The following is a 25,808-nucleotide window of genomic DNA, read 5'->3' as shown; positions in this document are numbered from 1 at the left end:
TAGTCTCTACTCCTTTGAACAATCTTGGAACTTCTCATGCTACTGCATCTTTAGGACAAACCACTTTGTTGTATTTCTCATTTTCTAAATTGCTAAATTAATAAACGTTAATGTAAATGATGAATCCAAACAGAATGCATTCTGTCCTGTAACATGCAACAGGTACTGTACTTTTGATTTTAGAGTACTTTAAACAAAGACAAAAATTACCCCACAGCCTCCAATGCAGGTATGAACATATTTATTACACAGTAAAGAGTACAACAATACCAGAATCATACTGCAAAGATTCACAGACTGACAGACCATTTACTACAGCCCCCAAAAATGAGAGAATAAAATAAAGAAAACAGATTAAACAAGAAACCACAGTTCTGACATAGTAGACTCAAAAACTCTAGAGTATACTGAAACGGTGTGACGAGAGACCACACCCTCCCAGCCCACCTGTAACCTGTGGTTCATGTTTCCGTTAAGTATTGCACAACAACTTTCATGAGTTTTTTTTTTTCACAATAAAGATTTTCGAAGAACCCTATGACTGCCCGTCCTGAACCCACCCCACCAATTCGTTTCACTAAGTTTCCACTGTCCCTTTATTATCCCAAAGTTTAATTAACTTTACAAACTGGAGAAAAAAACAAAAACGTAAGAACACCTGGCAAAAAAGGCATGCGCAAATTCACCAGCTGTTACTTTTCGCTCACTTTTGGTGCGAATCCCTCATTAACACGAACCTAAATGACATTGACGAGCGGCCAAGCGTGTCTCACAACAGAAGACATAAACGGGGGTGCAGGAGAAGAGGAGGGCAATAGGAATATATCACATTTCTCATCTTTTTGAATTATAGTGTATATCAAATGGAGTCAACACTCTGCAATCTTTTTTTTTTTTACTTTGAGTTGACTCAAAGTGATTTGTACGTGTGACAAACTTAAAATGAACATAACATTTTTTTTTCGTTTTTTTATTTTACGTATTCTATTTATTAAGTTTTTTTTTTCTTTTCTCATGAGGTCTGCATTGTTACCAAGTAGTGATATGGTTTGCAGCTATATGAGCTTTTAACTTTGGGTTTAAGTCCTGTTCTCATGTGCCCATTTGGTTTGACTAGACCAGTGTCCGCTCGGCGACTGGTGCTCCTAACGTGCTGTCAGAGGTAGAGTGAGACTTTTTGCCACCGAGGAAAAAAGGTTGTAGCAAAACAGACGTACTAGAGTGGGAAGGAGGAGTTTTTTAATGCTTTGTCTGTGTTTATTTTATTCAGGTCACCCTGATCGAAGTTACTACACTAAATGTATGTATTTTTCAAAAATAGTACACTAGTGTTTCAAGACAGCTTAGCTGGCAGGTTCTCTGGAGATGTGGAAAGGTGTCTTACACCTTTGTTTTTTGGATTATTTAACCGTAGCATCCCGGAGGAGGCCGGGAGCGCGTCCAGGGCCAGCTCCTCCTCCTAAGAGGTCAAAAGCACAGCGTTTAGCACCATGGTTTGGGGGGGCGTGAGCCATCAGAGTGCAGCTAAGTGCTCGTTTAGACCCCTCTTCCTCTTAAGCCATTGGCGAGGTTGTTTCGTTTAGTTTTAGTTTCTCACATGGCTTTTAATCTTGAGCTGAAACACTTGAAGGTTTGGTTATGTGCCGTTTGTGAACGAGAAGAGCTTCGCTTCAATCGGGCAGGTAGCCTTTTGGGGTGATGTTCTTACGACGGATCCGTTTCGAGGAATGATACGGAAAGAAAAAGAACGACAATGAAACGGTTGTGAAAACCTCGCCCTGGAGGATCTAGATATGGGATCCAACTTTTCAGTTATTGCTCAATCATCCACACGTGAAACCCTCTTTCCTTAGGACCTGCTACATGGTTTTGAGTGGCTCCTCCTCCTTACGAGCTGAACAGGGCTGGTCTTGGCTCTGGACAGGGGAGAGTTAAAGGTTTTCGAATGGAAACATTGCTCAATGCGGCTTCCCCTGATAAACACGTCGAGAAAACAAGAATGCATTGGAGTGAGTCTCTTTTGTCATGTTTAAATCTTGGATAAAATCAGGTTTTGGTCCTTCATGTCTGTCTTTGGCTGTCTTCCATGTTAATTCTTTTGTAATACTGTGTATCCTGGTGCTCTGCAGTGTTAAAGCTGTCTGTTTTTCACCTCTGCATTTGGAAAGTTAGTTTCTTAGTGTCTTTTTTGTACATTTTTCATCTTTTTTGTAGAAAACAAAAACAACATATACCATAGCGTTCAGTATGCATGTGCATGCACTGTCCTTAACTATTCAAAGCAAAATGTTTAGAAAAAAATGTTAACAAAAGCAGATTGTGATACTTCTGTTTTGTCTTTTTTTCATTTTTGCTCTTTTTTTTCATACATTTTTCTTCATTTTTTTAACAAGAAATGAAAATCACAGATATGTAACGAAGCACTCCAAAGATAACCTATGAAGTGAGGCTCCCTATGGAAAAAAAAAAACTGCCAAAAGAAGCATGCCGAGAGAAACCGTGACAGTGCAAATACATTTATGTACTTCCCATGTACAAAAACATTTATGTTAGCATTCCATGTAACATGCTAGTTCTCAGAAAAAACATCTGAATGAGACTGAAGTAGCAGCTCTGAGAGATAGCGTTTGTCTTTCGAGGACAATGGGAAAAGTGTTTTTTTTCATCTTAAAGAACTACAAGGGGACTAGCACAAACACATACAAATAGAAAAGCAGCTTGCGAGAAAGACAGAGCAATAGAGAGAGAGAGAGAGAGAGAGAGAGAGAGAGAAAAAAAGAGAAAATATGTTCTTCATTTTTGCACCTAGAAAGACTAAAAAGTTGTGACCGTGGTTTAAACTATTAATGCGTCGCGTCACAATTGTCCAGCACATGTACAATAAATAACCATTGGAGACGGCACAGGACACAAGTGTTTAACACAATGAGAGCTAGAAGGGCAAAAAGAAGCAGAACGAGGACTGATGGCGGGGTTAGAGATAGGCAGGACAGGAGAGGGCTCTGGACTGGTTCCAATAGCCAGTGATTTATGGGTAATTTCTCAGCCCTTCGTTTCCCAGAGGCTGTCACAGTGAGGTTCTGACAGTCCTGCTCTGGTGGGCTGATGACTTCACTTCCTGTTTTGGGAGCTGATGGAGTGCATTTGGGATCAGGGCTCAGAGCGCATCCTTCATTACGCCATGTGGTACTCAACATCCAGCACGGGCCCTCCTCGCCCCTACATTCCTCAGTGAAACAGCTTTTTATTTCTCAGACCATTGACCTGGATATTATCTTGCAGAAGAGGGACGAACATCTGCGTTCCTTCACAATCTGCTGCACATCTGCAGAGTTCAGCGCGTGAGCCAGAAACGCCGTCCGCCGTCTACTCCACCACGTCCGACACAGTTGCCCTCCATGGCATGTTTTTTCTCAACAACGTTTCGTTGTCTTCTTTACAAGGAATGGTGTCCTAATAATAGTCAGAGTCTCTGCTTACATCAGCTATGAAATATTTCCTTGGTTTTTGTCATTTAAAGTCTTTGAATGAGGTCAAATAGTTTCATATCCCAGCTACTGGATAAAGAGCTTTGAGAACAGAACGAAGGAGAAAAAAAAAAAAAAAAGATGAAGGGGAGGTCAATTATACTCCTCAAGAGGTCCCGGCTGTCTACTCCATTTGTCTTCTTATTTACAAGAATGCAAGAGAGCCACAACAACAATAAAGGACATTACCAACAGTAATCGATAATAGCTGTAGTAACAATAAAGAACAATGAGAATTTCAAACAAAGAATATCTTTGTGTTCTCTATCATGGCAAGTCAATATGACCCGAAATGGACCTCCTGTGGGTGATCGCCCTAAGTACAGTCTTCTTTCTTTGTTAGTGTGCTAGCTTTAGCATTTTGGAGCGAGTGAGGCAGGTGAGTCAGTCCCCAGTCGGCTGAGGCATCAGGAATGGTCCGCTCGGACTCTAGCGCGGCGTGTTCTCTATGGCGGAGGGCGTGCCGGGCGTAGCCGAGCGGGGAGTGGCGGCGGACGGTGTGTCTGCTGGGCTGCCGGCTCCGCTGCTGGGGGTGGCTGAGGAGCTGACGGTGGCGGGGGTCTCGCCTTGCTGCTGTGCCTGCAGAGTCTGGCCACATACGTGGTGGTGCTTTTCCCAGTCCTTGTGCTGGCAGAAGGAACCGCAGTAACGCGCCGTGTTGCAGCCGCTGCAGGTCTCGCTCGCCTTGCGCCCACAATTCCAGCAGCTCTGCATGGGAAAGAAGGGGAAGGGAGGTTTAAAGGGTTAGTTCACCCAAAACCGAGTCATTAAGTCCTCACCCTCATGTCGTTTCCAAACCCGCAAGACCTTCGTTCATCTTCGGAACACAAATTAAGATATTTTTGATGAAATCCGAGTGTTTTTTTTTATCTCGAAATAGAAAGCAACATAATTACCACATTCAAGGTCCAGAGAAGTAGTAAAGACATCGTTAAAATAATCAACGTGACAACAGTGATTCAACCTTAATGTTATGAAGCGACGAGAATAACAACTGTATTCAACCATTTTTCCTCTTCCCTGTCAGTCTCCTATGCAGTGAACGCAGTGCAGAGCTTCGGTGTTTACGTCCGAACGCCGGCTAAGTATTGGCCGATGCTGTTCACGTGAGCAGCACGACACATGAGTGTGATAAAAACCTCTTGGATTTCATCAAAAATCTTAATTTGTGTTCCGAAGATGAACAAAGGTCTTGCGGGTGTGGAACGACACAAGGGTGAGTAATTAAAGACAGAATTTTCAATTTTGGGTGAACTAACCCTTTAAAAAATGTGCACTTCTTTCCATGGGTATTATCCCAATTAGGAAATAATAGATGCACAGACCTTTGAGAAAAGTGAGCGAAAGTCTCGGCTCATTAGCAGCAAACATTTCCCATTTGAATTTAAGTGTAAATAGAGAATTCTGCTTTATTTTTCTTTGGATCTCCCTGCTTTGAAAACATGAAATAATGAGCTAGCTGCGGAAAAATGCAGTCATTTTACCCAGTTCCACATGGCGCTATGTGAGGACACATTTGTAACAGGTTAACTACAAAACGCTCAAAGATCACACAGAAACTCAGGTTACCACTGTGGCCTCGTTGCGTTTTGTCTCCGGGCCAAATAAGAGCAATTATCACAAAGTCTCAAATGTGTCCCAGAGACGTGAAGCCAGAGTTATAAACGGCTACCGATGCAATCCTCCGGAGAGACGTGCATAAACATGGCTCGTGCAATTAAACTCAGATGCGTGCCGCCTTTCTCTGCTAACTGATTAAACGAGCCGTACCCCCGCTGTGCACAGACACTCGGCGCTCCCTTCCCAATTTCCCTCATCCAAATCAGTACCACCTTAACTGTCCACATGTTTCATTTAGTGGAGGAAAAGCACCGCTCTGCCTGAGGTGATAAATGCAATGTTATATTCCTCGGCTCTGCGTGACACCAGCCTGCATGAGGAATTATCTGGGACACTTTCTCTTCCCCCTGTGCTTTTCATATGATCTCCATGTTTTCCTACAGATTTCCATACTAAGGAGATCAAATGTAAGTCATGGAAATAAAACTACCCAACCAAGTAAATCAGTCATGTACAAATCATATAAAATATAAGAAAATCCCCTAGATAAAATCTAATGCAAAATATAATAAATTAAGGAATATATTACCATCCCAATGAATCATTGTGCAGTATGTGAACGCTGCAGCTGTTCGCTAATATAATAACAATGTGCAGTAGGCGTACAAGCTGTTACCTCACTAGAGTCCTCCTGCTGGTTGATGACTGACAGCGCGTCCTCCGCTGCTTGCCTCTTGGCCTCGGCCACCGTGCGCTCCATCTTGGCTCGCTCTGTGCTGATCATCTCGTGTGCCTTGCGCTCAGCCTCTGACACAGCTTTCTGCAGCTCAGACATAGCCTGTCTCTTCACCTCATTCACAGCCTCTTCTGAAAGAAAGAGCACAGTGCTTTTAAGTGTCCATGGCAGAGCAACAGCAACAGTAAATAGTACAGAAAGAATAACTGATGTATGGATCAAATATAATCTGCAGCTCTGCTAACTGCAGAAAATGTGACAGGTAACCTAAAACATATGATTTATATGGTGACATTGCTATTAACTGTTTTATTGAAGTCAAATATTATTTTATATGACTTAATCAACCTGTCTACATTGTGTTACCTCAAGTAAATTTAAAGGGTCAGACCAGTAGAAATAGCTCATTAAAGGGTTAGTTCACCCAAAAATGGAAATTCTGTCATTAATTACTCACCCTCATGTCATTCCAAACCCGTAAGACCTTCGTTCATCTTCAGAACACAAATTAAGATATTTTTGATGAAATCCGTGAGCCTTCATAAAAGACATCGTAAAAATGTCAAAAAGACATCGCAAAGAAGCCTGCTCTGTATTGGCCGACGCTGTTCACGTGAGCAGCACAATGCATGCATGTGATGCTGATGTAAGAGTCGCGTTCTGACGTAGAGCCCGGAAGTACTGCACTGTTTACACTACATCAACAGCGTAGGAGAATGACAGGGATGAGAAGAATTTGTTGAATAAAGTCGTTTTTTTGCGCACAAAACGTATTCTCGTCTCTTAATAACATTAAGGTTGAACCACTGTAGTCACATGGACTATTTTAACGACGTCTTTACTACTTTTCTGGGCCTTGAAAATGGTAATTGTGTTGCAGTCTATATCTTAATTTGTGTTCCGAAGATGAACAAAAGTCTTATGGGTGTGGAACGACTTGAGGGTGAGCAATTAATGACAGAAATTTCATTTTTGGGTGAACTAGCCCTTTAAGGTAACAACTGTACATGTTAAACTGTTGACATGACATCTTAGAGGCAAAGACTATGTCTATGGCATGCTTACATAAAAAAACCAATTGAAAACCACACAAATGGTTGCAAAAACAAATGTTATGTGTGGCATGCACATTTAAAAAATTCAGCAAAAGAGCTTATGCCAAAATGTTTTTTTAAGAACTAAAATATTAAAATATTTATATAAAAATACAATTACCTAATAATTTAAATTAATAGATACAAATTCTAAATTAAAAATAAAAACAATATTATCTTACATTTTTTAGTCATTCAAAGTAACTCGACAGCTAATTATTCTGCATTTGGAAAACTATTTTTACGTTGTTTAATTGATCCTATTGGTTTGTTTTGTTCAAAAGCAGCTGAGAGATTAATCTGGGGATTAATTAGAAACATCAGTTTTTATTTGAATGTGTTCAGATGACTCTGTGTTTGCTGAATACAAATAAACAATAATAAAATGCTTTTGTTTAGCCTCAAACCAAAGACTCTACTGTAGTGCACAAGACAGATTACAGGTAATCCTTGATATTTTTCCCTCTGAAGTATAAATGTATTTCCGTGAACTCGCATTTTATCTCTACTTTTACATTGTTATCCCATTAACCGTAAATACTTCTGGCTGGAAAACTCATCTCAAGAGCAGACTAGGGATTTTTTGTGTTTGTTTGTTTTCATTGTTCAAGGCTGCAGCCTGACTAATTGCATATGCAAATCGGGCAATTTATATTTAAATTATGCATTTCAATTGCGCCCCCAAAGGACCATGCAGATCAGGATATGGCACTGTGCGAGAAAAGGGTTTGAATATTCATCAACTACTGTACACAGTCTTTCTAAAAAAAAAAAAAAAAAGGACATTCACCACTTACACTGGGGCAAGTTGTGAAGACCGCTTTAAGGCAGCTCTGACTCTTAAACACTTTTAGCTTGGTTTGTGTAACCATCACTAGAGGCGTACAATAGCTTACAAAAAGACTATTCTTAAGGAGTTTTAATAGACTAAACTGTCATTGCAGTCTCTTGTTTTGCAAAAATGGATGTCTGTGGTTGTGCAGACCCCAGTCTTAAATATGAAGGATTATAGAGCCAGGGACATTTTCATCAAGACTGGACTGAATTGTAAAACCATGGTGGTTTGGTGCACAGAATTGTCCTCTTGATGGGCTGAGGTCACGGAAAATGCACCACATTCTCTGATATGTTTTACTGCATTTATACTTGACTATTCAGATGGAATTTCAATCTGCGGTGATTTGTTTAGGGTGTTACTACCGCCGTTGTGTTGCAAAGGCAACGTATTAGCTGAAACAAGCGTCTTTTGTAACATCATTTTCGTGGCAAGGTTTGTTTGCTTTTATGAAGCCTTTGGTAAGACCACACAGTGAACACAAACTGCTTTAGCAGATGCGTCTGTCGTGTAGTAGCGAGCTGAAGCCAAGGTAAACAATCTGCTATTACAGAATCCATCACTTGTCATATTTCACACAGATCAACTGCTCTTTAAACAAAGCCTTTTAATATCTTTATCCGTCTTTTAACCAGCTCCTCTGCTGTGATAAAACAGAGTGCCGTGGAGAGCTGAGAGCCTGTTGTACAGCTAATGGCAAGAGTGCTGAAGTGCTGTAAAGGCTGGGAGCACTTATGTGTCCTGTTCAGCCAGAGCAATAAAAGAGCTTTATGATCTGACATCACTGTTGGAATGTGTAGAGGTGCTTCCAGTGAAAGCCAATCACTAAACTGCCCAACACACGACTCAGGGACATTACAGGAGTCAAACAAAATGCCACAAAAACAGACAGACATTTCAAAACTTACTCTACAGCTCCAAGACCTACTAAACTCCAAGTTTTATTTGTGCTTCTGAAGATTTTTTTTAAATGTTGGTTTTAAATGTAAATGCATGATGACCAAAAAAAAATATTTTTAATAAAATTTAATTTTTTAATAAAATTACAATTTATTTTTTTCTATATTTTTTGTCATCTAAACAATTCTATGTTTTAAAAAAACATTTTTAAAAGCATTAAAGAAAATTATTATATGTTATTTATCATTTGTTCATTTATTTATTTATTTATAAATATGGGTCAATTTATTTAATATATATATATATATATATATATATATATATATATATATATATATATATATATATATATTTATTTATTTTTTTTTTTGCCAGAGATTAACCTGATTAAATTATATGTACATCATTTGTTGTGCATTACATTTTCCCCCTGATTTTTCTCAAGAACAGCCTTGATCTCAGGAAAACAACCAGAGTTTGGTGTGACACTGACTAGGTTTCCACCTGACTCTCCATGCAAATAACTAACTGACTGACTGATTGAATTTCAGAGAGCTTTTAAATCACAGACAGTCTTTGAAAGAGCTCTGTGTGAATAATTTAGCTTTGATTTTCCACCTGTGCTTATGAGTATGTGTACATATTTAAAAAAACGACAAAGACAGCATGCTAACCGGCTTTCTTCCAGATTTCTTCAGGTACATATCCAGATACTGGTCTGTGAAGGAGCTCCCTATGGATATCTGTAAAGAATAAAACAAAGGACACTTCATTTACAATGAACTAAACTTTTCCCAGTCAAAATAAATGATAGATTATTATATTGTCATCAAGACAATTGACTAGGTCAATTGAATAGGAAATGATGCTTTCCAGGTGATACAGACATCTCAGACACACATCTTGTGCTGAATATGTGTTACCTAAAGCATTGCTTTCTTGGCTGGCGGGGCTCTGCTGTCTGGACTGACTGCTGCTGGAGCTGCTGGTCTTCTTAAGGTCTTCAGCATCACTGTAACGACGGATCCAGTAGTTGAGCTCCTCCCGGTCGGCCTCCTGGCACCTCCGCAACACCGTCAGCGAGCGACGTGTCTTCTCCACCATATCCATGATGCAGTTCAGGAGCTGTGGGGCAGATGCAGGCGGAGTGTTATCAACACAACATATCCTCTAAATCGAATTGGCCAAATTTAGATATAAAAATATCATGTTAAAAGACTTACATTGAATAATGACTCACACATCTATATGTTTACAGTCATTAAAACACTGATGCCAACCCCTGAGAAAAAGTTAATGCTCTAAGGTTGCTCTTTACTTAAATAACAACAGTCTCAGATGGGGTTTTTCCTGAAACTCTTTAGACACAAATAAGCAATTGTTTACACTATTTTGATTTTGGAATAACTTTAAAAAAAAGCTTGCATTCATGTTAAAATCTCAGACTTTTTATTCCAGACTTTGGTATCTTGAATAGTTTGAAATCACAATTTGAGCTCAATATAATCTAAAGCTCAATATAATCTCTGCTGTCTAAGAGAAGCGCTTTTGTGATAAAGCAAAAAACATGCAAACACACAGAAATGTACTAGCAAACACACTTCTCATTCTTTCTCACTCTCTCTCACACACACATACACTTTGGATAGTAATAAAAAATGTTATTACTTTTCTTACATGGTCAAGGTGCTTCCACTCTTCTGCCCATTCTCTATCTGTGAGCCTGTGATCTATGACTTCCTCCTGGCGTGTGCTGCCGTGCATCCCTGACACAGAACGAGAGAAAGAGAGAGAGCGAGTGTTAAACGTGTTACTATTTGGGCCTCGGTTTTCCATTTCTCTTGCTTGCCCTCAGCGGCATGTCGTGCCCGTCTGTTTCACAGCCATAGCTCACCCTCTTCCTGACATCCTCCATTGCTCACACACTCTTCATTCCTCACATGCTCTCATCCCTCACTCCGCTCTCCCGTGCTGCCTGCGGGCACGCTCTCTCCCTCTCTCCACACCACACCAGAGCTGCCAGGCTCATGCATATCTTGTGCATATATCACCGGCTAACGTGCTTGAGTATTTTTAGCACATTTAAACCTAATATGGCGAGTTGGCTTCATGTAAACCTCAAATCATTTTTAAAGGAGTTTATGTTCCTGATCCAACTGAGTCTCGCCTGGTTTAACTTCTAAGAGTCTGAGTGGCACGCAGTGGACTTTCGAGGATTTGAGGCATTGGCAAACTCAGCCTTGGAGAATGGGGCTCATAGTGTTAACTTAAGAATTTTAGAGAAATATATTTAAAATGATACATGCACATTTCTTATTTTTTCAAATTTAAACATATATATATATATATATATATATATATATATATATATATATATATATATATATATATATGCGAATACTCTCCGCACATAGTATACGTTCATCAAATACTTCCACTTAAAATTCACTAAATCCCATTGTCAGCCCATTCAGAAATACCGGTTCATTGGCAGAAACTGCTAAACGGCACTTCCATTTGTCAACAAAAGCCTCTAAGTCCACAGAAGAACCAATCCAAAGATACGAATCGAATCATACGGATTCAAAATGAATAATGGTGTGGTAATGAGCCGGATTTCAATTGCAGAGCTGCAAGTTTTTATCACGTTTTGTCCATTGTTACAGTGGCAATGACAGTATTTCGTGAGTAGCAAGTAAACACAACAGTGTTCCTTTTGCTGCTGTAAAACTGACAGAAACAGACATTTTACTATGTCTTGTTGTCCAAAGAGTTGGACTTAGAGGTTTTTGCAAAAAACACATGGACTTAATTTTGCAGCAAAATTGTTAAAAACAACGAATTGACTAAAGTGACATTTTTTAAAATAAGGCATTTCAATAACTGACTAATAATCTTTTCATTGCCATTAAAATGAAATGACTGAACCTAAATATAGTAGCCTGGTAAAAAATGCTCATTTAAAAGAAAACACGTCAGATGGTTTTTGCATCTGAACTCTTATCATTGTTTTATTATTGTTATTATTTATTTAATTTACAGTTTAATCAAGTGCACATTTTCCTCTAAGAAAGACATTTTATTCATGACTTTCTATATTATTGGGGTCTATTAAAAACCATAAACTGAATTTGAGCCTCATTTTATTTGAAACTTGTTTTTACCCTCCAAATTTATAGAGGTCTTGCATCAAAATGGAATATATTATTCACAAAGTTTGAGGATTGGAGGCACTGGTGACCGCAGCCGTGGAGAAGGCGGCTTATATTGCATGTCTCGGGCTCTAACAATCTTTCACAGCACAGTAATGCTCTTATTAATGACTGTCCCCAGATGCTGCTGTAATCTGCCCTCTCTTACCCAGAGGCCGAGGGCGGTCGCGGAGCTCGCGGTGGTTGGGGTGGCGGTAGGAATCTCTGTAGTGGTGTGCGATGGCCATGTCGTCCAGGCGATAGTGCTGTGGAGGGGGCGGAGTGGGGTGTGGCAGGCCGTTGGGCTGGTAGGAGAGCCCGTTGGAGGGACTGAAACGCTGGCCGGGGCTGATAGTGCAGGGCCTCTTGTTGGGGTGCTCGGGATGGAGTGGTTCCCGCTCAAAGCCATTCTCTTTGGTTCTGGAATGAGAAAGAAGATTTCAGAGTGAGGACAGGAAGAAAGGAAAAGTGTTGCACTGATGTTACACTAATGTAGATAGATAGATAGATAGATAGATAGATAGATAGATAGATAGATAGATAGATAGATAGATAGATAGACAGTTCAGAAATTGTTCAGCAGTGTCTCTTTCGCAGCTCAATACACTTTTACACGTTACATGATTTGACTGATTTGGGTGTAATGTAGAAAGGGTGACAGTTCAGCGCTTTAAAGGAAAGGAACGCGGCATCGTGATTTCACAATCGTTTGAAACGAAAATCAAAAAACAAAACTGAAAGACAGCCCTAGTCATTAAATCATTCTTGAGAGCAAGGGGGCCCCCTGGTGGTTCGGAGGCCCTACGCAACTTGCGTACTTTGTGTATAGGGAAGACCAGCTCTGAATGGATGGATAGATGGATGGATAGATAGACAGACAGACAGGTTAAATGACAGAATAGATAGATAGTTAGGCATACAGACACTTTTTATTTCCTCTTCTACACAACTGGTTGTCTTTCCATTTCAGGGAGAATGTTGACTCACTAGTTTTTTTTTTTTTTTTTTTTACCACTCCAACGAGACAGACACTGTCTGACATTGAGATGTCTTCTGAGGACAGCGTGTTCATTCATGTAATGTACTTTCCTTCGCTGTTGGTCGAGGGGAGAATGTGAAACTGCTCCTGAGGCAGTAAGAGTCTTGTCATCTAATGTGCTAAGTAGAAAAGCAGCTACTATGGCTCCGTCGAGCACTTTGTTGTCCATAAAAAGAGGTCTTGACAGAGCACATGAGGACCATAAGAGATGTGCACTTACAGGACTCACTCTGCGCACCTAAACCCTGGGGCTTTCACATTGCTCTGCCCTTCACTTTCATGTGTCACGGGTCCAGGTGTTCGCAGATGCTGGTACTCGTGCGAGTCACTGTGTGTGTGTTGTGAGGCGGTCGTCCCTCGGTTACCTCTGAAAGAGACTGAACTTCCTAATGAGCTGCTTTTATGAGCTGCTAATGTGCATCCATCACCGTCCATATGCTCCTCAAAGCAACCTCTCTCCTCCACCCACACCTCCAAAACACAGCTGCCTTTATTTTACCCCAGTCTCATACATTTTAATACCAATTCTAATTCTATCCATTCTTCATGGACTTGTGTCTCTGATTCAGGTACTTTATGTGATTTTCATGTCATTCTCCATCTTGCTTTTTTCCCATCCACAAAACATGTTTTTTTTTTAACCACTTTATTTACATTGCAATTTATTTTATTTTATATCATTACACAGGTCTGGAATTGAGAATATTACCTAGAAAACTACTGTTTTACTGTATTTTTGACCAAACAAATGCAGCCTTGGTGAGCAAAAAAGGGACTTCTTTTAAAAACCTGAAAAAAATCTTACTGATCCTCAACTTTTTTTTTTTTTACAGTAGTATATACAAGTAAGATCCCACCGATAGTCATTGCGTGCAAGCATTTTAAAATCCCAGGTAATGTCTTAAATTAGGTTTTGAGGATCACTGAAAGCTGTGAACTGAATCTGAACCTCATTTTGAAGCACCTTTTTTTTTGCTTTTCAGATATATAGGGGTTGTGCAGCACAATGGAATATTTTATTCAAATAAGTCTCAGCACACATTTCTCTTCTAAATGAGGAGAGCGTACTAAGAATGCATTGTAGGGTGCGCTCCTCTCTGTAGCCGTAGTTTCCTGATTCCTTTGATATTAATCAGACTGAAGTGACCGTATATTGTACTCCGTGATTAAGGACAGCATAGCTCCCTTTCAAATTCCAATATTGCTTTCTCTCTCTCTTGCACCTCATTCTGAGTGCGGAGAGTCGAGTCGAGCCGAGCCGAGCTAAGCAGAAACAGAAGCGCTTAGCCAGCCGTATCTGAGCTGAGTCTCATCTGTATGTGTTATCAGCCATGTCCCCAGGCTCACCTAGCCATATATTAGAGCTCACGCAAAAATGCAGGTATTACATTTAAAAAAAAAAAAAAAAAAAAAAAAAAAGATAGAAAGAAAGAGAAAAATAGAGAGCTGTATATTCTTCCCTAATAACCACAGGGACCTGAGCTGATATGTATTCATATAAGATTGCATATTAAAAATGATGTTTCTTCACTGAAAAGGCGAAATAATTCTGAGCTCCTGGGAGTGAACTGATATATAAAAGCTTTTATATTTATATAGCTTTTCTCTCAGTCCACAGACTGTAGATTTGCTCTGGTTTTACAGTGCTCTCACTCATGTCCATCTCAACAGGAAGTCTCCAAAGAATCTATCTGCATTCTCCAGATGTGTCTGGTTCCTCTAGGTTCTGCTCCATTAAAGGATGAGAATCCAAATGACGCATGACAATATAGACACTCATAACCTGCTGCAACATTTCTACATCCCTCCAGCTGTTTTACAAGCATGTATTCCTAGTCCATATATTTATGTACCTAAAGTCCACTCACTACCAAAGAAATGCTCTATTAAACATGTATCGATATTTGATAACTTTTAAAAAAGTTTTTAATTACTATGAGCTCTTTGTTTCGTTATCTGGGCTCAACAATAAGAAAAGGCCCACTGACCTGAAGCCAGTGTGAGAAAGTTTGCATCGTTTTTACAACTTACTTGATTGTGTTTTTATTCCTTGGAAACTTAAACACCTGGTTTTGTGTGATGAATTGAACACACTTATTAGAATGACTTCTGTTAGCCTTGTAAACAATAATTAGTTTAGTTATATTACATTCAATTTTTTTTTCTATAATTTTGTAAATTATAGAGAAATATAAATATAAATTGTATTTTTGTCTCAAAGGAAATCAAATGTTTTTTTGTTTTTTTTTGTGTAGGGGCAATTGAAAATGTAGTGCAACTGTCTAAATACCAAAAAAAAAAACTACAAGACTAATTGATAATGATGTCAATTTGGCTCACCTGTCAGGCGTTCTTCTCTTGCCGTTCTCGTTGACGTCCATTAAGAGTTCAGAAGAGTCGACGGGTGATGTGGTGCTTGTGTCCAGCAAGAGCTGCTCATGTTGGGCGAGATACTGAGCCGGGTTCTGCTTGGCCAGCCGTGCACAGTGCACCAACTCCCTCTGCAGTAGTGGCAGGTTGGCCTGTAGGGGGAGATAGCGGTCAGGTTATGCTAAGCAGATGTGGCACTATGAAGCTGTCCACAGCCAGAGGCTATAAACACCGTTTTTTGTTTACTCATTATTATTATTACAGATACATTCTTCCAAAATAAAGACACTCTCACGCCGTTTCGAGCAGCACTCTATTGTGACCTGAAACATGCATTAGTGCCCTGGGCCCTTGATATGAGCAATCATGGTCAACATAGAAAGTGACATCTTCAAAGCAGATGGTTTGGAGGTGGGGGGGCAACGTTTGCTTTCTTTCTGTCTCATTTCCTCTGCATCTCCGTCATGATTACTAGCTGGCTTGGCTTTCTCCGAAAGCACTTGGAGGCCTCGCCACTTCAAAGACACACTGAGGAGCATTTTCACGGCAGATGAAAGGTTTTTGTGAATCCCCATCCAGCAACAGTTGGACTTTTGCAGCATCTAAACAGCACAAGGTGTTAGTTGGAGGATGATGTCTATTTTTTCTCTTTTTGTGCTTTCTTCATTTATGTTTTCTTTCTTTCTTTCTTTCTCTCTGGCCTGTGACTCTGATCTAAGACTATAATCAGACATCTTTTCAGCTCTGGAATATTCTTCAGTTTACTCCCACAGTGTGCCTTTTCAGTGATGTAATGGCTAAAATTAGGAGCAGTGCGTTGATTGAATATTGAACGAAGCACAATGAAAGCATAGACTTTAAAGAAAGCATGGCAAAAAATTTAGCCATTGGATACACATTAAATGCCAAAAATACAAAAAAGTCAAATACAATGAATGTAAATAATTAAAAGTTATTTTTTTAAGGAAGATAATGATTGGGATTGTTTATAAAGGACCCCTTGGTCGCCAGCTGTATGAGGTAATGGTCTGTTAGTAGTTTATGGTGATAATTACCAGAGGCAGTGAAATTGCTTTGACCCTAAGTGACCTTAGACTTTCATTAAATGGAGGTTCTCACAGTTAGTGACAGTTCACATACAGTGGCTGTAAAAAACACTAAAAAATTATTTTCTTACTCAGTATTTTGTCTCGCTTTCCAGTATGAATATCTAAACATTCTTATACCAAGATACATTTTCTTGAGGAGTAAAATGACATAAGATATAAAGTTGGGTAAAAAAATAAACTTTTTTTTTTACCTCATGGGATATTTTTAAACCATTAGTTCACTTCAGAATTCAAATTTCCAGATAATTTACTCACCCCCATGTCATCCAAGATGTTTATGTCTTTCTTTCTTCAGTTGAAAAGAAATTATGGTTTTATATGATTTTTCTCCATATAGTGGACTTCAATGGCTACCAATGGGTTCAAGGTCCAAACTGCAGTTTCAGTGCAGCTTCAAATGGTTCTACATGATCCCAGATGAGGAATAATGGTCTTATCTAGCTAAACAATTGGCCATTTTGTAAAACAAATTAAAATTTGTATACTTTTTTTAACCACAAATGCTCGTCTTGCACTGCTCTGCGATGTGCCACGCATTACATAATCACGTTGGAAAGGTCATGCGTGATGTCGGCGGAAGTACTGCGGTAGGGTGAAAAACTCCATCTCATTTTCTCCTCCAACTTCAAAATCGTCCGACATCATTGTTTGACTTTGTACGTTCGCTTTGTAAACACTTGCTCAGCACTTTTCAGCCTACATCAGGGGTGACCTTTCCAACGTGATTATGTAATGCGTGGCGCATCACAGAGCTAGTGCAAGACAAGCAAAAAATATAATTTTTTATTTTTTTTATTGTTTCGCTAGACAAGAACCTTATTCCTCAGCTGGGATCATGTAGAGCCCTTTGAAGCTGCACTGAAACTGCAATTTGGACCTTCAACCTTAATTTCTTTTTGACTAAAGAAAGAAAGACAAACATCTTGGATGACATGGGGCTGAGTAAATAATCAGGAAATTTGAATTATAAAGTGAACTAATTTTTAAGTATATATATATATATATATATATATATTTGAATATTTAGTGAGTGGATATGCATTGCTAAGGACTTCATTTGGACAACTTTAAAGGCGATTTTCTCGATATTTTTCTTTTTTGCACCCTCAGATTCCATATTTTCAAATAGTTGTATCTCAACCAAATACTGTCCTAACCTAATAAACAATACATCAATAGAAAGCTTATTTATTCAGATGATGTATAAATCTCAATTTAAAAAAATGTAACCTTATGACTGGTTTTGTGGTTCATGGTCACATATGTCATTTTGCTTTTATCTTAATTTATCTTGATTTTAAAGAATGTTTAGATATTTAACAAGACAAAATAACGAGGAAGAAAATCATTTTTGCCGTGTATTTCCAGACAATGAATGAGAAAAGCTTATTCATCAGAAAGCGTTAACACAACACTCTAATTTGTGTTGTGTGCAACTCCGTATAAAAGCGTTTTGGATAATAGCGGTAAAAACAATTTTATCATCAAGTATTTTTCATAATACAATCCTGTAGCTTTATAAACATGATTTGACGTTTGCTTCGATTATGTCTGAGTGTGTTCTCCAGCTCCTGTGTGGTCCATTAGCACGCAGCTATTTGGAAACCAGCATATCAAACACAAGCCGCAAAGCAGTTTGCCATGTATATGTAATCCTCACTTCCTCTGCACTGCTAGCATGTGGTGAAGCGCCGACTATGTCACGCTGAGTACGTCTCTGAGCAATGAGGCACAGAGCCGCAGAGGAACACATGTGCTTACAGGCTTTATGGAGCCTGCTGAACGAAACGGCGGCTAAATATTACAAATTTATCTGATGAGGAATCCATTTGGAGAAATCATAAACAAAAGCCATCAGCACAAAGGCCGTCAGCTGGTGTCAAATTCGGATTACATCATTAGCGTGATGCACGCTGCCCTTCCTGTAAACACTTCCCCGCAAAACCCAACTCTGACGGGAGGGTCGCTAGACAACATTAGCCTAATGAAAAAATGCTGCTAATGCACATTGTTGCAGCTGCGCTTCTGCACACTTATAAAAGCCCCTGTTCCCACAGCCATATGGTATTTGTCATTAAAGGCTCCTTTGAGGAAAACCACTAAAATTAGACGAGAGGGAGAGAGGGAGCGAGAAAAAAAACACAAGTTGCTTCTTTGATACCACCCCTCCTGACTGGATGATACAGTAACCATATGGCGTGGAGTTGTGTGAGAGTGAGCGAGTCAGGGAAGTGTCCCTGTATGCTTCTCTGCATCCGTCAGCGGCCGGCGCAACCCCTAATGGGACCAATTTCTGCATGACAGAGCCGGCCAGGACAAGCAGCGGACAAGATGAAATGCCTTCGAACGGCACGCCGCGAGAACGGCGGCTGCATCAAACCAACGGACCCCTTTCCATCATCATCTAATGGAGCAAACAACACAGATTTGATCCATCTCCACCGGTCGCTTATTTTATTATTATGGAAAGGAAGATGGAGGAAAGCAGAGCAAGAGAGAAAGATGGGAAACAGGGGGAGGGGGTGAAGGTTAGACAAAGAGGGAGGGGAACGGGTAGGTCGGTGTGGCGTGCGTAATAGCTGTCACTTACTAGCAGATGAAAACGAATGGCTAACGATTGAGAGTGGATGGATACAGCAGTCACCATATGGATCAAAGCTCATGAGATTTTAATCTCTATCAAGCGCTGATGTCTATTTGCTACATATGTCATAAATTAACAAATTATACATTCGCTCCGCAGGCTACAATCACTTTAATCTCGAACACGATAATGTGATACAAAAATGTGTCATGTGTAACTCAAATACTTCCCTTAGTCGAAAGAATAATATGCAGAGTGTTTATTTGAACGGTTCGTGTTAAGAGCTCCAACATAAACAGGCCCAGAGACACATTCAACTGTAATGAAATAAGGGTTGTAGTGACAAATGGGCGGCAGAGAGGGCAAAGGTTGATATTCTCCCAGACAACAGATCGTCTTACTGTGGTAATGGTTTCAGATGTGCCCTGCCCTCCAAAATTCAGCGTGTGAGAAAAGCGACGGTCGAACAAGGGTGTCCATCGACACGTATGAATAAACAGAGACATTGTGCTGTGGGACGGTCTCGTATGGTGCTGTTACACTGAGTAATGTGTGTTCACATCATGTATTTCCAGAGAGAAATTAAAAAATTGGTCCCTGTGACCAAGAAATCTGATGCCTCTTTGCTCATGAGGAAAACATGTATCCATTTAGGCCATTTAAAAGCGAGGGATGAAAAAAAATTGAGAGCTGGGAGAAATATGTACATCTGTGCCTCAGTTGTTTAAATGTTTTCCAGATTGCTTGCTTGTGCAATACCTTCAGAAACGGGATGACAAAAGGTCGGAGTGGGAAGTTGGTCGCTTCTTGCAGTTTGGAGTGGAATTCCTCAATGGTTAGAGTGGAGTTCTGCAGGGAGAGAGGAAAAAAGACGGTGCACGCATGAATACATGTGGAAAACATTATGTGATAATATTACTTATTGGAGGCAAAACTATATCCTGCTGAAGATTGAATGATTTGAAGACTGTAATGGGAGGCATATGGATGGATGGCTGTGGTGAAAGGCCTTGTATGGGGAAGTTTGATCTGGTGGTTTTTACATGTGCACGCGCTGACCGCATCATCATTGCATCAACAAACACACACAAATATGTAGGCAAACACAACTACAGATGCAGTATTACACCAGGCAGCTTGTTCTGCGAGATAAGACATGACAAACATCATAACGCACACAGAAGATATGCAGCTTTAAAAAGTATGTGTCTTGTTCCCTACCGAACTGACATATATCTCACCCCTGTTAAAAAAAGAGAAATGACTAATTTCTATCTCTCCTGCTCTCAGCTCTATCATCTCTCGTCCAATCCGTTCTATCATCAGACTGATAGAACGGATTGGACACTATTTTCAATTTTCTGGATGTTATTTCCAAGAGAGCTAGCGGAAGGAAAGATGGGAAGGAGAGTTGTACGTTTGAGAAAAATACACAGGCTTTTTTTCCTCCCCTCTTTTCCCAGACCTGAATTTTGTTACATTAGGCTTACATCTGTTCGGCCAGATTGCAGCGGCCTGTTTTGACAGCCAGAAAGCCTCCTGAGCTTTTCTCCAGCATCGGCGGCGCTAATTAAGTGTGTCACTCTTTTCAATAAGGCAGAGTGGGGAGCGAATTAAAAAGAGCCATGGAAGCCAAGGGGACACAAGGAAGCCTCTGCGTGTAGACACAGCAAAAAATAAACAAATGCCTGCTGAAAAAAGGGCTTTCCTTTGGAATGGCTAATTAAAACAGCCCTCCTCTAGTACAGGCTGCTATTTCACCATTGTTTATTCCATAACTACATATTAATGAAAATAATGCTGTGTACAGCTTATGGCACACATCTTGTCAAGTGGATCGTTTTTTTTTTTTTTTTTTTCTCTTTTTCACAGTTATGTTGCTATGCTTAGCAACAGATGTGTTGGACAAGCCTTTATTTTCTATGATAAAAGCCAAATAAAATTTGGTGGCAAAACCTTTTTGGTGACAAAAAACCAAAACAAATCCTTTTCAGCTGTCAGTAAACTTTTCAGGAGACGCAATAATCACAATTTTTTTTAAGTTAAATAATTGTAATCACATTATAAACAATACACTGTTAGAAAATTCTTCCCCATTAGATCATGATGAAACGGAAGTAGCGGCAGATCTTTGCTTCTGTTTATTGATGTACATCTAAGAGTAATGGCTTATTGAAAAAGAAAACAGATGTAGGGCATGGTTCAATTCATTGGTTGTTGATTAGATTTTGAGATATGGACACTGTACTCAAAAACAGAGGCAGATGAACGTGAGCTTGCAGGGGCAGGGTTTAAGCAAGATTCATGGTTGGAGAAGTCAATAAGATTGAGTTTTAACATTCTGATTAAAAATGATCAGAACCAAAAAATGAAATAAATGCACGGACAGTGTTGAGGGTAACGCATTACAAGTAACTTGAGTCATGTCCTTTTTCAAGTAACTAGTACAGTAACGCATTTAAGTTTTCAATTTACCACAAAATATCCAAGTTACTTTTTCAGATAAGTAACGCAAGTTACTTTTTCACATTTATTGACTGACAGCTCTCCTGTCCCCATGTTGAGAGAAATAAAGTGCAGAGGTGTTGTGTGCAGTTTTTGAACATGATGGTTATTGATGTTCTAGACTAAATGTGTACATGCATCTCACTTGCATGAAAACATTCAGTATTCCTCAAAATGAATAAAAACAGTGAAATGCAACCTCGGAATTTTATGCAAACCTGTAATAATTAACTATAATAAATTACACAAATATACTTTATGTATTTAATCTCACTTTATTAACCAATGTCTTTGCTGCTGACCTTCAATGATCTAATTCAACCATACTTATAAGCAAAAATTACTTTAGATTAGATTTAGAAATAAGAGTTTTGAACTTCTGTATCCTATTCTTCTTTAATCCAGAATGGCAGCACAGCTGAATGGTTTGTTTGAGCTGCGCCCTCTACTGTAAAGGCGTAAATATGCATTTCCTTCAACCTGAGGCTTATTCAATTCAATTTTGGTGTGAAAGAGATGCAACATTTGCCAAAAATAGAGCTTTTTTGTTGTTATTAAAAAACAAACAAGCAAGCCCAGCCCAGGTGAGGAAAAGTAACACAAAAGTAATGCAACACGTTATTTTTCATAAAAAAATAACTAAGTAATGTAATTAGTTACTTTTTTAGGGATTATTAAAGCAATATTATAATGCATTACTCTTAAAAGTAACTTTCCCCAACACTGTGCATGGATTAATCATTTACAATAAGTTTAATACCATGCATTTACACAATAGATTGGGTGAATTTTCATTTCATGCTGACTTGAGCCACTAAGTGAAACAGTATGTAATAGCAGACTCACCACAAGCCCCAACACCAGTGTACGCACTCGTTCTCCTATCTCAGGTGAGATGTCATTGCCGAACTGCTGCAGTGTCGTGAGGAAGCGTTTGAGCTTGCTGAGCTGCCTTGCGCCACAGGCCGGCGGCAGCTGTTGATTGGCCAGTGAGGACGAAGATGATGATGAAGGCCCATTGCTGAAGCCATTGGGTGGAGATGGAGCTCCGTTCAGTGCAGTGGGAGAGTGACTGGTGCCATTTGTTACTGGAAAACAGAAACATATTTTTTCAACACGCCACAAAGAGAACATTGGCATTTATTTTTAACCCAAGTATATTGAATGATCTAAACCCAAAAGATTCATATTAAACACTGCCAAGAACATTCCTCAAAAAGAAGCTGCAAGAGGATCCTTTGTCAAAAATGACACTGGTGTTGTATGAACGCCTGTGACTGACGGTGCTTAAACGAGGCTCTTGTGACAGTGGAACATTTGTTTTGAATCAGCCACGGCAGCTTTGAGAAGGAAGCCGTGCGTTCTTGCTTCCATACATCAGACATATTAAGTCCAGAGGAGGAGAATACATGTGGTCGAGTGCCCCCCGTGCCACGATGAGAAACATACGCGGTGGAGGGATGCAGCTTGGAATCAACGTCTCTCTAATGAGATTAGGCTGCGTGATAGCCTCGTTTGCCTGGCCTCCCTCCAACAAACAGAAACGAGATACTTGAGCTGCATCTGGTAACAATTACATGGAGGGGAAATCAAAGCGCTTGCTTTGTTAAACCTTCAGAATGTATAATTAGAGTCTGCCTTTAAAAAGGCTCCGGATTGCTTCAGACTCAGCTTGCTTTTTGTCTCTTTTTTCATAAGCGCTAATTGCAGAGTCCAACTGATCTGTTTTTAGGGATGTAACATCAGAGAGAGGAATGTGTTACTGCTGTTGACAGCACACCACTGCTCAATTACACTGACATGGTGCTGGGAGGCTACGGCACGGACGGCTTTGATAGTGAGCCACTCCAGAGCTCCCCTGAGCTGCCATGTGTGATGCTCTTTGTGGCATCAGCCAGCGGGCAGACGCAAAAATCTGCAGGTCAGAAGGCGATGGGAACTCATGACGGCAGTAATGAGGGGAATGCAAAACTACATATTCTTTATATTCTCTGACATTTGTGTATGATTATCGCATTTAAAGAATAACATTGCAGTGCAGAAATACTGGTAATTGTCACCTCACGCTCAAAGTTTTGATTAGTATACATCATGTCCGATCTAGCGGTTGCATATGGTCTAACCGTAAAAGTAATGCTGTCAAATAATTTACGCACCCAAAACTCAACATATGCATATGACAAGAACTCCAAAGCTCCCGTACTTCTCTCCATTGGACACAAACACAACTTATTAAGTATTTGATGACTGAGTTGCTGTAAGAACATCTCCTTTAAACGAACTAGCCAACAATTCTGACACATCACAAACTGTAAAATGCAGGAAGATGTATTGGAAGTCCAAATATCATTATTTCAAAATAAAATAATGCATCTCTGTAAACCAAATGCAAAAAAACTGTACTGCAATGATCTGGCTTGGCTGACTTGGTTAGTTTGGATATTGGAAGTTTATTTAGGTATCCACAGTTTCCAAGAAAGAACAGAATTGGATTCAGTATGAAAGGTTTGTTATGAGAATATTTGTGAATATTTTACATTTTTGTGCCATTCAGATACATTGGTCATTTGTCGTGGTGTTGATGAATGGGTCAAACACAGTGTGAATGAGTACTCACATGCAGTTGGGGTGAAGGAGCTGGTCCTGGGAGCTCCCTGTGTGGTGGGGGGAGGAGGCATGGTGGGCGGAGTTAACCTGGACTGTGTTTTCACATCAGCAGGTGAGTCGGGCATGGTGGAGCGCTTCTCAGTACGATCTGCAGAAGAAAAAGTGGAACAGTTCTTGTGAGACCTCAGTGATATCCCAACAGCTGCCTCTCCACAGCACCTGAGCTCCTGTAAGATATACACACATAGCTACATACACGGTACACGCCTTTAGAGAGTTCATAGATAGTAACACCAGTCAAATTCCAGCTGTCATCACCATTTCCCTAATGATCAAAGACACCGGCAATACTCTCATTAAAATGTTTCAGAAATCTGGAGGAACCCCACAGAGATCTCCAGCATCTTCAACAGACATGTAATGTCTAAAATACCCTGTTCCTCCATATTAAATAGTCAGTCAACCCATTCTACACTTGATTATGGTTAAGTATAATAGAAATAAGCTCATTTTTACCATACATTTGCTTGCATGTGCAAAACTCGCAGTCACAGTGCTTGGGGGTTATCACGTGTTGCTATGTGGTTACTAGGATTTGTGAGTGGTTGCTACATGGTTCAACTTTAATTTATTTTGTGTCAGTTAGTTGCCAAGGCATCCAAAAATCAAAAATCGGACTGCTTAGAAAAACAATAGCAGACCTCAATAAACCGCATGATTTGCGGTATCATTCATGTCCTTAAGAATTTACATAACTCTAGTATGCTTATAGCTCCTTAAAATGTGAAGTTTATATTTAGGTTTTTAAAAAGCAAAATATTTAGCAAATAGAAAGCCGATTGTGGGTAATATCTAACAAGACTGATCAGCATCTCTCTGTCTTGATAAAGTGGTCATTGTTAGAGATGAAAGGTCTCCATCTCTACCATCTCTTTTGATTTATTTAGTTTTTTTGGTTTAGTTTTTAAGTTTTTTGCAGCAACAGTGATGTTTTTTAGGGCATATGCATGCTTTTTTTGTTCTTCAAAATCCTAGATATGACAGCGCACAACATGACATCTAGACATTGTTTACTTCAGAAGGTTATGACTAATGCTGGGGTCACAGTGTTCTTTAGCTGCTATAACAGTGCACCTTAAAAGCCTGCTTATCTATCAGACTTATGATAGCAAAGTCACTCTCATTTTAGTTGTTTTACAATATCAGCATCTGTACTGACCCATCATCACCCTCGTTCTCTCTGTTCTTTACATATAGACAGACATGTACATGTTGTACCAGCTGTGGGAACATTGTGTGTCAGGGCGAGCAGCCGCCCTATGTCTGGGACATGTTGCCTGACTTTCCTGATTACAACTGTCCTGGGTGTCCCCTTAACTCTGATAACAGCAGGGGCACCGCTCTCTTTTCAGCACGTCTTACTCCACAGAAGAATATTAAATACAGACAATTGATAATAGCTATACTGTACCTTCCTTTATAGATGCTTCACAGCTAGAGATATCAGCAATTGTCTTGCTAGCCATGTACACATTGCAGAATGATCTAAAAAGAAAGGTGGGTGCTCTAAAGCAGAAGAGATAAAAAGGGTGGGAATTTCAGCTCTGTATGGCTCCCATTCCCTATAGGCACCTCTATGGCTATATGTGTGCACCAGAACCTAAACATATGTGTCAAGCTTAATCTGCCCCATTCTTGCTCTCTTTGCACTCTCAATCCATTCCCCAATTGATAAAAAGTCACTTGTGCTA

At 39.7% G+C, this 25,808-nt stretch overlaps 1 protein-coding gene across 4 annotated transcripts in view; it reads right to left on the bottom strand.

Moving 5' to 3' along the window:
- Positions 1–224: 224 nt before the first annotated feature.
- runx1t1 (RUNX1 partner transcriptional co-repressor 1) overlaps positions 225–25,808 on the bottom strand; it is a 56,886-nt gene continuing 31,302 nt past the window's right edge. For 2 of the 4 annotated variants that reach the window (XM_048201405.1, XM_048201408.1), the window contains exons 2-11: positions 24,068–24,205; positions 22,297–22,538; positions 19,705–19,794; positions 15,223–15,404; positions 12,013–12,263; positions 10,321–10,418; positions 9,576–9,777; positions 9,327–9,395; positions 5,764–5,954; positions 225–4,235 (exon numbers count right to left, since the gene is read on the bottom strand). In XM_048201405.1, coding sequence (XP_048057362.1) covers positions 3,957–4,235; positions 5,764–5,954; positions 9,327–9,395; positions 9,576–9,777; positions 10,321–10,418; positions 12,013–12,263; positions 15,223–15,404; positions 19,705–19,794; positions 22,297–22,538; positions 24,068–24,205 — 1,742 coding nt within the window. In that variant the 3' untranslated portion in view covers positions 225–3,956. The remainder of the gene's footprint in view (positions 4,236–5,763; positions 5,955–9,326; positions 9,396–9,575; positions 9,778–10,320; positions 10,419–12,012; positions 12,264–15,222; positions 15,405–19,704; positions 19,795–22,296; positions 22,539–24,067; positions 24,206–25,808) is intronic. The other 2 variants (XM_048201406.1, XM_048201407.1) reach the window with 2 other exon arrangements.

The sequence above is a fragment of the Megalobrama amblycephala genome, linkage group LG9, assembly GCF_018812025.1.
Source record: "Megalobrama amblycephala isolate DHTTF-2021 linkage group LG9, ASM1881202v1, whole genome shotgun sequence".
In the NCBI taxonomy this organism is placed as follows: domain Eukaryota; kingdom Metazoa; phylum Chordata; class Actinopteri; order Cypriniformes; family Xenocyprididae; genus Megalobrama; species Megalobrama amblycephala.
Note: the sequence above shows the minus strand (reverse complement) of the source record. Positions and strands in the feature narration are given on the sequence as shown.